Source organism: Cebidichthys violaceus, unplaced genomic scaffold, assembly GCF_023349555.1.
Source record: "Cebidichthys violaceus isolate CVI_PGR_0920_01 unplaced genomic scaffold, fCebVio1.0.p SCAF_101, whole genome shotgun sequence".
Lineage (NCBI taxonomy): Eukaryota > Metazoa > Chordata > Actinopteri > Perciformes > Stichaeidae > Cebidichthys > Cebidichthys violaceus.
The window spans coordinates 577,632-588,891 of NW_027176265.1; the positions used below are offsets into that span (position 1 = coordinate 577,632).

General features: G+C 41.7%; 1 protein-coding gene across 6 annotated transcripts in view; it reads left to right on the forward strand.

Moving 5' to 3' along the window:
- Positions 1 to 11,007, forward strand: part of rubcn (rubicon autophagy regulator) — a 20,169-nt gene extending 9,162 nt beyond the window's left edge. For 4 of the 6 annotated variants that reach the window (XM_068729382.1, XM_068729397.1, XM_068729388.1 and 1 more), the window contains 12 exons: positions 438 to 545; positions 1,339 to 1,413; positions 3,291 to 3,351; positions 3,614 to 3,746; positions 3,859 to 4,004; positions 4,172 to 4,236; positions 4,501 to 4,739; positions 5,335 to 5,396; positions 5,596 to 5,749; positions 5,890 to 5,983; positions 8,401 to 8,526; positions 8,625 to 11,007. In XM_068729382.1, coding sequence (XP_068585483.1) covers positions 438 to 545; positions 1,339 to 1,413; positions 3,291 to 3,351; positions 3,614 to 3,746; positions 3,859 to 4,004; positions 4,172 to 4,236; positions 4,501 to 4,739; positions 5,335 to 5,396; positions 5,596 to 5,749; positions 5,890 to 5,983; positions 8,401 to 8,526; positions 8,625 to 8,755 — 1,394 coding nt within the window. In that variant the 3' untranslated portion in view covers positions 8,756 to 11,007. Of the gene's footprint in view, positions 1 to 437; positions 546 to 1,338; positions 1,414 to 3,290; positions 3,352 to 3,613; positions 3,747 to 3,858; positions 4,005 to 4,171; positions 4,237 to 4,500; positions 4,740 to 5,334; positions 5,397 to 5,595; positions 5,750 to 5,889; positions 5,984 to 8,400 lie in introns of all 6 variants that reach the window. The other 2 variants (XM_068729412.1, XM_068729421.1) reach the window with 2 other exon arrangements.
- The last annotated feature ends 253 nt before the right edge of the window (positions 11,008 to 11,260 follow it).

Below are 11,260 nucleotides of genomic sequence, written 5' to 3' on the forward strand. Positions count from 1 at the left end.
AAGGTTTATCAGGTCAGTCTTGGGCCACAGAAATGTTGCGCTCTAACCTAAGGTTCTTTCGAGCAATGAAGGAGCCAGCTGGTCCATTCGTAATTATATTGTAACAGAGTTAACAAATTGTTGTTGTGTGGCTGTACCTAATACGATTGGCTGGAATTACGTAAATACTGTACATCTTGAACAAAATGTACAATTTCTTGTGTTTGGAACAATGCAGATTAACTTCAAACTGGATATTTTTATGTAAAGCTACAAACTGTGGTGTTCTTGCAAAAGCGTGAACGTGTGACCTATTTTAACAATTTGAGTCAAGTTTTTCCATCTTGTTCAGTAAATTATTCTCACTGCATGGCAGTGTAATTTGCTACAGTTGATTTCTGTCCTTTTACTTCTGTGTCCCTCTTTGTTCAATCCCTCGTCTCCCTCCTCTCCTGCAGTTTTCCACTCCACTGACAGCGGAGGCTCCAGGAGGAGCTCTCAGGACTCCTACCAGGGCCTTTCTGACTCCGGCTCAGCTGAGGAGGTGGAGGAGTGCGAACTACGAGGTAGAGAGAGGGAACGGGGGAACACCAGGAAAGACTAACTGTCTTTGTTTTTGAGTGTCACTATTGCTAATCAGTGTGAACAAAGTCCTTCCATCCAGGCATATGATATCAGTTCAACTAGCATCTTTTTACGTATTACTTTACATATTACTTTTAAGTATTGTTAATGTATTTAAATGTGTTCGAAGACTCTGAAGAATTCATAATTTGTCTGCTTGGATGACTTTGTTTCTGTTCTAGTCATAATTCATAACCTAATCACCACACTTGCTTCATGTTGCTAACCGAGCATGTCACATGGACCATAAACATAGAAGTCTGAGGGCAAAAGTCACAGAATGGTAGTCTGTAAAATGCTTTTGTTAGTGTTACTATTTATACAGACATTAAAGTCATGTGAGTCATGATCATTTGGTGCGTTTGGTCTGTAAAAGCTTCCGGCATATTCCAGTCAGTGTTCACGACACTTCAACATCTTTCTCTGAATAAGTTGATGTAAAATTGCTGTTTTGTGTGGCAAATAGAAACCGCAGGAAACTAATCACTAACATTTAGGAAGATCAGAGCACATATTGCTTCGATGCTGTTAACACAGGTTGAGGGATTTCATACGTGCATGTACTTCATGTATTGTTTGACTGGTTGTGTATAACTGCATCTCTCAGCACTGTTTGCTGTATGGTGGCGCTGTGTTACTGCATGACTTCCACATGTACTGTGGAGTGTTTTTAAAAGAAAGAAATGTTTGTGCTTGTGGTGACGGTCGTGCTGAGTGTTAGTTTCTGTCTCTCAGATGGCTGTGAGGGTCAGTCCCTGCTGGCGGTGTCTCAGAACGGCCTCTCCCTGTCACTCGCCTCCCTCTTCTCAGGTATCTGCAGGCTGGACGGTTGGGCGAGGCTCAACAGCTACTATACAGACCGTTTACTGTGGCGGGGGGGCTCCACTCCAAACTGACAATTCAATCCTTCCTGTTAAACTGGAGGGCACTTTAACCATTTACACTTTATAGCTTATCTGTTTGTCTTATTTTGATCATACTGATTGATTCTGTTCAAATTTGAATGAACAAAACCTTCAGTAAGTTAAAGACACTAAAGGAATTAACCTACAAAATATAGATGGATAGATAATAGATAAGATGGATATACATTAATCTTTTTTAGTAAATCCATGAACGCACCGCTTGCAGTTTTGGTTCTGCATGACTGACTGTACTCTCGCCTAAAGTCATGCAGTACAAATCCTAAAATGTACTAAACTGTTTTCGCAAAGGCATTAGGACTAAAGAAAATTTCTTCTAACTTTACATTTTGTGTTGCCTATGAACAAAAGGAGTGTTCAGTTGCTCTATTCTTCTGATTTTGAAAGTTGGAAGTAAACTCAAATTTTAACATTTTTTACTCAACTTGGAGTCGAGCCACCTGCCTCCTCACCTCTGAATAGTGTGCTTGGCTGTATGTGTTGGTGCTTGTTGTTCAGTGCTCCAGGGCTTTGGTAGACAAATGTGCCCGTTAACAGTTAAGGGAGGCTCATGGGAGGAGACGAGGGAGTTAACAATTGGCATTCTGTGGCGTCTGTAACTACAGGGATTACTCACTTATTCATTCATCCACTCATCCTATTATTCATGATCTCCAATGCGACTCCGGTGAATATGAGGTGTGATATATTTCACATTCACATCCTTCCACCATGTTGTTCCTTTTTTAAAGTTTGAAGTCAGCCTGATATTAATAGGTTCTTTTGTGAACGCTCATACAACAGATTTTCGCGGCGGTTAGTTGTGATATTGATAACAATGTAATGTTTTCCTGGTCTGCATTAAGTGCAGCATTCTTCTGTTTGTATTAGACCGTTTCACTCCAAATAATTTCAATGATTTATACTTAATTGCATCCCTTAACCAAAATCATCTTACCCTGAATACAACCAAAATCCTTAAACCTAATCAGAATCCATATGTGTGATTGTATTTGAGTACGGATGATATGAAAATACTCCGTCATTGTACGTATCCTATGAAAAGTCTTCAAAGTGTAGTTAATAGAAAACCACACATTTCCATGAAAATGAGCTCTACCTGTTTGGTTTGTCATAACCACATTATTAACTATTTCTCTTAAAAATGTTCTTGTGTGTGAATATCCTCTGGAAGCACAATATTGACATTGAGAAAATTGGTCATATTTGATTTAGTGAGCACTCTTCTGATAGAGATTAGCCTCTATAGTAACACAAGAATCCATGCAGGCGCCTTTTTGTTCATCCAAACCCGTTGTGCTTAATGCCTTTGCTTACGTGTTGTGTGTGTGTGTGTGTGTGTGTGTGTGTGTGTGTGTGTGTGTGTGTGTAGCAACAATGCTCTACCTTTGAGTCTCTCCGGCTTTCCTGCATGCTTCCTGCTAAATTACCTTTTAAAACATGCTTGAATTTCATCAGAGATGTGATGTTTTTAAGGACTTTTACTTTCCGCATCTTATTTTTGTGTGTCTCTCTTAAATGATTTATTTTCAAAACATTAAACACTGCTTAGCAGTAGCAAATAGTGCCATGGTGAGAAATTAACAGCATCCACCAGCCAACTGCTGGTTGCTTTTTTTTTCTCCAGGCAAATTCAGCCATCATCTGACCGTTATTTCCAATTCTACAAATCTGTTTAAAAAAAAAAAAAAAAAAGTTGAACTGTTAAACTGCTCCTAAGTGGCCAAATCTCTTTTATTTAACTGTTGTCTTATTGCCTTCCAGATGCAGACATTAAGCGCAGCGTGAGCTCCAGCAGCAGGTCTTTTCTCAGCTCAGAGTCGATGTAAGTTACACACTTCCTATTTCCCTTCTTCCTCTTGATGATGCAGAATAATCATTTTTCACAATCTTAATTGTTGAACACTGTTGAAGCTAATTTAATTAATCACATTACAATTAAAAAATTACAAATTGGTTTAAAAAAACAAAAAAAGGTAATATGAACGTTAGTGGGGATTTTATGTCATGTCTGTGGAATAGCGACAAACTTGAAAACCAATTTATTTTAATTGAAATATATTCTGTCCTTTTTTATGTATTTTCAGCTCTCCGTCCTTCCTCCAGTCTAACTCTGCCGAGTCGGTAGCCATGGGTTTACTCAGGCAGTTTGAGGGCATGCAGCTTCCTGCGGCCTCTGAGCTCGACTGGCTGGTCCCAGAACACGACGCTCCACAGAAGGTGCACCACCGTGCTTTTATATCGTCCTGAGCAGAATAGCAGTTCTCCGCACATGACGCTCAACACACAAATAATGAATACAATTGAAAATACTTTGCTCTCTCTCCTATAGCTGCTGCCCATCCCCGACTCTCTGCCGATCTCGCCCGATGATGGTGAACATGCAGACATCTACAAGCTGAGGATTCGGGTTCGAGGTAACCTGGAGTGGGCGCCGCCCCGACCGCAGATCATCTTCAACATTCACTCTGCCCCCAAGTGAGTCCACACCAGGTTTTACCTGTCCTCATCAATTTCTTTTTTTCCCTTTTTTATATTTTGTTGTTCATTAATTTCTGTTTTAATCTGCCAATCATTGGTTGTAGTCATCCTTCTCATGACACCTACAGAATTTATATTCCTTACATGTTTTCTTTCCGTGTCAGGAGGAAGATAGTTGTGGCTAAACAGAACTACCGCTGCGCTGGCTGTGGTACCCGAATCGACCCAGGTAAATACTTGTTATCCTTGAAAATGTTGCAAGGCATGTAAGCTTTAACATGCATTTGGACATGTTTCCATTAAATAAACATATCATAACAATAAATATCTATTTGCAGCTTTAGTTATTCTTTTTAATTTTTTAAGTGCAACTTTAACACTTGTTTTCCAATGTGATCAGCTGGCTTAAAATTAGATTTTGTTCGCAGACACAGTATCATTCCATATTCTTACCTCTACCCACTTGTGTCTCTGCTGTCCGTCCACGCTTCAGATTATATCAAGCGACTGCGTTACTGTGAATACCTCGGCCGTTACTTCTGCCAGTGCTGCCATGAGAACGCCCAGGCGGTGGTTCCCGGCCGAGTGCTAAGGAAGTGGGACTTCGGCAAGTACTACGTCAGCAACTTTGCCCGGGACCTGCTGAGCAAGATCGCCGGAGACCCGCTATTCAACCCCAATGACATCAACAGTGGCCTGTACAAGAAGATCAAAGCTCTGGAGGCAGTCAGGGTGAGCACAGAAGCAGCGTGAGGGGAATTTAGGCATTAGGCAAATAGTCAGTTTTTTTTTTCTGAAATCTTCTCTATTTAGTTTTTTTTCTCACCGGTAACTAGTGGAAACCCACCATAATAAGTTTCAGCTTTGTTTAAAAGTAAATATCGTAATCGTAAGATAGTGAACTTGTGGCTACTTGAAATAAACTAGAATGAATAGAGCCATTTATGTCCTCGAGCCATTTATGTCCTCAACCTCAAACAGTAAGAATACTGAAAAGTCACATCCTTATGTGTGTGATTAGGCAGGACTGGGCTAAAAGAGCAAGAATACACATTAAAACCTATTCATGGAGAGATAAAATGACATAGAGTTGTTTATTGACTTGTGTCAATGCAGCTTGTACCTACTGGAAAATGGAGAGAGGCGAAATGTGATGCTTCCCCGCCTCAGTCAGCTGACAGGGCCACTGATTATTAAACACTTTGTCAACACAGATGCTGTTATTGTAATCTGAACCTGGCCTTCCCGTTCCTTCCACCATGTATTAAACAGTGTGGCTCTGTGCTTCTGTCAGTGTATGTTTAAGTAACAAGTTGTTTTTGTTTAGGTTTTGAGAGTGCAGCTGTTTCACATGAAAAATCTCTTCAAGACCTGTCGCTTTGCTAAAGAGTAAGTCGCTTGCCTGTACATGTTCTTTAGTGTCACAATCATTTCAAAACATAATTATTCTCCCTGCAAAGACGGACTGTGTGTGTGTGTGTGTGTGTGTGTGTGTGTGTGTGTGTGTGTGTGTGTGTGTGTGTGTGTGTGTGTGTGTGTGTGTGTGTGTGTGTGTGTGTGTGTGTGTGTGTGTGTGTGTGTCTCTCAGGGTACTGGACCAGTTCGACAGCCTGCCAGGTCACCTGACCGAGGACCTTCATCTCTTCTCCCTCAGTGACCTCACCGCTGTGCGTAATGGGGAACTGGCTCCCCGAATGAAAGAGCTGCTTAAACTTGGTACCTTGCACGTAGCTGGCTGTGTGGTAAGATCCCCATGTAACTTCCCTTCTAACGTGGAGAGTGATTTTTTTTATAACTGTTATAATGTCATCAAATAACAAAGAGATTCCCAGCTTAATCAAATGTTTGCTCTCTCTGTCACGGTTGCTTCGACCGATCCCAGCTGTGTCAGGCAAAGGGCTTTGTGTGCGAGTTCTGCAGCAACGACAAAGACATCATCTTCCCCTTCCAGCTGAACAAGTGCCAGCGCTGCGAAGGTGAGCCCTCTCTGCTGGCGGCAGGCCTGGGCGGCTCAAGAGCCCCCCTCTCCCCGCCCCGCTTCGTTCCACTTACCTGGAGAGACTGGAAGATCTCCAAACCTCGAAGGCTGGCAAGGGCCCTCTCCAAAGACAGGAGAGAGGGGGAGGGAGGGGAGGGTAGCTTAGAGCAAGGTGTCGATCAAAGGGTGAAGAGTAGAGTGCAAGAGGAAAGGGGTGACGCAGCAGGAGAGAGACAGGGAAGAGGGGCAATATTTCAAGCTTTCGCTCCTGGAAGATTGGTGAAAGCTTTCTCCATGAGTAAAAGCAACGAGGGAGAGCAGGAGACGATGGGAGGGACACAGTCAGAGAGGGAGGAAGAGATGAAGGGTGATGGAGGAGGAGAAGAGGGAGGTAATGGGGAGGAGTATAGCAAAGAGAGGGAAAGGGGAGATGGTCATGCAAACGGCAAAAAAGACAACTTATTAAAGGTTCTTCCCACAGACAGACTAAAGAAGAACGTCTCAAAAGAAGAAGGAAATGACAGCGAAACATGCAGCAGCATGGAGAGTCTAGATGAAATAGGACAAGAGAGGAAAGGGCTTTTATCAGGGAGACTTGGTAAGGGTTTCTCCAAAAGAGAGATGAAGGAGGAGGAGTCTGAAAAACGATTTTTGGAGAAAGAAGCTGGATCTGAGGACGAAGTGAAAGGCAGCAGGGAGGGCGATGAGAATAATGAAATTACAGACAAAGCTGAAAGACAAATATCTGGTGCAGAAAACGAGGAGAAATTTACACTAATGAAATTGTTCAAGCCTCGTCAGCTGTTTGCTGTTTTCTCCAGAGGGAGGAGCAAAGGAGAGGAGGCTAGAAGTGGGGAGAGAAAAAGCGAGGTGGATTCTGAGGAGGAAGGCCAACAAGAGCCAGCCGACATAACGCAGACTAACTGGAGGGGGAGAAAAACTCGCAAAGCTAGGAGAGAAGCCGGAGGCCGGAAGAGTAGGAAAGGGACCGAAAAAGAGAGCAAGATTGCAAGTGGAGAAATGGAAGAGATAAGTGATGCCGATTATTGTGTTGAGAGCAGTGGAGGACAAAAGTAAGATACAGTAATTCAAGCTGCAAAGGAAAGCCTTCTCCTTGAATGATAATCAGCCAAGTTACAGTTCACTAAGCTGCTGACAGATCAAACAGTGCATTGTATTTGTCCAGATATTAATGGCTGCTTGATAACGGTTAACCGAGGGCTTCAGGATTAGTCAACGCTTCGAATCATTTCAACTAAACGTCTTGTTAGGTTTACAGAGTCTGCACAACGGCTGCACAACTACATGACTCGTTTTGTTCACCCACTAACATGTTGTATCTTGTTGTGTTTTTTATTATTTATTGTGCTTCTGCTTTCATTTTGCACCAAGTTCTTTGCACTACAGTGGTGTTGGTATTTCTCGGCTTTGGGTCTGATTTGGCAGCTTTTTGGTGGTGGATGTCTTTGGCTTTGATTGCAGAGATGTTTGTGTGTGAAGCCTGATGGCTGATACCGAAGCTGGCGTCAGTCACGGTTTAGTTTCCCCGTCTTTTGGCTCTGAGCTCCGTACTGCTTCTCTCTTGGCCACAGGGATGGAAAATGACACCAAAGTGGTGGATCACTCATAAACGTTTGCAATTCAGTCTGCGTTGGTCATGAAATTCAGTTTGGTCTGTTACACATTTTCCCCCTGAGCCGGTGGAGGTGTCGTGTTTTCATCCAAGCCGACTGGTACTTCAGCTGATTTCACTGATTCATTCATCTTTTTTTATGTGTGAAATCAGCAGATGCAGTGTTTCATTTCAGTGAAGGAAGAATGTCTCTGAATTAATTTGTAATTTATTCTTTAAGTTGATATTTAAGCTTCATCTTCATGAAATAAACGCCACTTTTTTAAGTTGGGTTGCCTGTCATTTTATTTTATCTTTCATTCCATTTATTTTTGCAAACATAGAAGCTAAACATGGATTCCAGTTGAATCATTGCAGTCATGATTATCTGTTAAGACATTGGAGAGTTTTAAAGCACTCTGGTGGCCTCTTTTGGAATAATTGGATGTGTATGAACAGGTTGAGGGTGTGGTGTGAGTCCCCCAGGATTTCAGCAAGCTCACCTGCTTGTCTCCTCCTCCCTTCTGCCGCACTGCCTTTCACTTCTACGTCTTTTATACTCGCCTCCTCACCCTGCCTCCGACAAGTCCGTCTGCGATTGGCTGTTCTGTTGATGCATCACAGCTCGCTTTCAGCAAACTGGTTCAACTGGTTATTGTCTGTGGACACGGCAGCATTGTTTGGTTGGGAGCTGCTCTCTGTGAAACCCGTTCGCACCCTTTTTGTGAAGATAAAACGTGTAAATGTTTTGAAGTGTAACATCTCTGACTCCTGTGTTTGTGATGTTCTCCCTCTTTTTACAGAGTGCCATGCGTGTTACCACAGCAGCTGCTTCCGGACGGGCAAAGACTGTCCTCGCTGTCAGCGGCTGGCAGAGCGGAGAGAGAGGATGGCGCGCAAAAACATGGAGGAACAAGAGGATGAGGGAGGTGGGCCCTAGTGCTGGTGACAGAAGATACTCTGAGACTAAAGAAAAGCACAATGCGACCATGATTGTAGTGACTGACCACCTCTCTTTCTGTTCCAGTTCTCTCACACCTGGGTGACGATACCGCAAAGCAATGTTTTAATCTCAAGAGATTGCCAGATGTGCAGGTTTTACAACATCAGTGCATCAGTTGTGTGGCCACTGTTGATTTTCAGATAGATTTAGTGTAAGCTAGTCCCCTTTCACACATGCACTTTACTCTGTGAGTAGTGATAGCTTTTTGTGTCAGCGTAATTTATGAATAGGAGTCTTGAGTCGATTTTTTTCCATGAAAATGTTGTGACTTTTAAAGAGAAATTGTTCAGGCGTCGCAATTTTATAAAAAAATGTCTTTAACTTGAGATTGGCTCATACTCAATATTTCATTTACATTTTTTTTATTCAAACACATTTCGTTGCACATAAGAAGTAAAAGTATCGGAAAAAGACACAAAAATGTAAAAGACAAAACCCTTCTGATTTACAGGAATATTTTATGCTGGCCTGTTCCACCTACGTGTGTCAAAAGGACCTGATATTCACTAAATGTTTTGTATAATCTAATATATTTGGGATATAACTAGATCATAAAAACAAGTATTTGCTCTATTGTACCCAGGTTTGATATTCCTCCTTCCTTCAATTGCAGCTTTTGGCAACTGCTTCAGTTTTGGACATTTTATTGGCTACTGGCTTAGCTGAAGTTTGTTTGTGTGACCTGAAATGGCAGGATCTATTATTCTTTTTTTTTTTTTTATATATATATCAAATAGCAAGTAAAAAGTTTAAATCTCTTTTATGTTTTGACTGATTTTTCAGTGCAGATACTGTATTTGAGCAATCCTGCCCTTTTTTATAGATTTTATTGTTCGAAGATATTGAAGGTGTTAATCCTTTCTTTCCCGCGCTCCTACTGTCCCGCTTTAAGCTCTTTAGCCACGCTTATGTGCCTCTGGGACCAATGAACTAAGACTGGCAGAGCTAGTGGAGTTACATTGGAAAGCTGAGTTTATAGAAGGACTGAACTTTTGAGTTTCAGTCAGTGTTGCAAATATATGAAACTGCAAATGCTCCATTTTTGTGCTGCGTGAGTGAGTTTATTAGGTGTGTGTGTGTGTGTGTGTGTGTGTGTGTGTGTGTGTGTGTGTGTGTGTGTGTGTGTGTGTGTGTGTGTGTGTGTGTGTGTGTGTGTGTGTGTGTGTGTGTGTGTGTGTGTGCGCGCGCGCGCGCCTACCTGCTGTATATGCAGTCATGCACAAAAGGTTTGCACCAGCCTAATCAGCACTTGTTTCTAACGTCGCCGGTTTTGGAATAATAGAGTTGAGTTAATTGCACTGATCCGTCTGTCTGTTGTTGTTGTTATTGTTGGGGAGGCAGGTTGGGACATTACTCTTTAGGTGATGTTCGTTTTAAGAACATGAACCTTGAATGCAGTACATTGTGAAGGGGGTTCAGTCCAAAATAACAGAGCCACAATTTAATAGATAAGGCATACACTTAACTTGCAGCAACATAATTATCTAAATGCATTAATCACCTTTTGGACTGAAATTCTTCACATTTAATTGGGTCTTTTGTCCAACAGATCTTAGTCTAGCACAGTGGTTCCAACCTAATTGGCCCTTAAAAGAATATGTTTAATTTTTGTAAAATATGTCAGGCAAATAAGTATCTGGGGCCAGCAGCTGGTTAGCCTACTTTATCTTAGCTTAAAGCCTTGAAACAGGGGGAACCAGCTATAGCCTTGTTTATAAAAAAACATGCCTGGCTGTCAGCACTTCTAAAGCTCACTAATCGACACAGCAGTTGAACCAAAAAGCATGTTTTCTTTCTCAGATTGTTTTATTTGAGTGATATCTAGAGGCCCCAAAGTATAAAAGTAGTATTCCGGTATTTCACAGGTACAATGCAGAAATTGTTGAAAAGTGTGAAGAAATTGATTTTTACTAAAATGTTTTGATTTCTTTTGTTATTTCCTGCACTTTAAATCATCCGGTGACCCCTCAGACACATTTGGGACCCCAATTATATGTGTACTAACCTCTTAAGGGATTAGTCTCCAGAGTACATACCGTCCTCTACAGGCTTTGCTTTGTGTGTACAATCCCTCACAAGGTCAACACGCTCTCATGAGAACCTACTTAAAGCAATATGTGTGATAGTCATGTCCCTAAGCCCCCACAGACAAGTATTGAAGAGACAAACTGCATCCATGCCTTCAGGCTCCTGTTTAAAGGAAACACTGAGATCTTTAATGATGTGACCGCTCGACTCCACTGAAAAGCCTCCTTAACTCAGCAGACTGCCTTTAACATGGAGGTGTTCAAAGGTTTAAAGTGCACTACAGATTATTATAAATCTTGTTAATATTGTTAATATAATTATTATTTGTGTTAATTTGTCTTTGTTCTGTAATTGACAATAAAAGACTGGCCAGACTGTTGATGAGGGTTGTTGTTTTTGTGTACTGATAGAAAAGTTGTCAAAACTAATCTAATGAACGCTAAAATGAAGTAGTGCTGCTACTAACTAAGAATTATTTCTATTCAGAACCTAATGTGACTCTCATATTTGAAAACCTGGAACCACAAGATATTTGGCATTTTTTTATGCCTCGGTGCCAGGAATGTGTCCGCCTGTCGGTCCGGTCCATTCTGTTGGATGCGATATTTCAGGAACGCCTGGTGGGACGAACA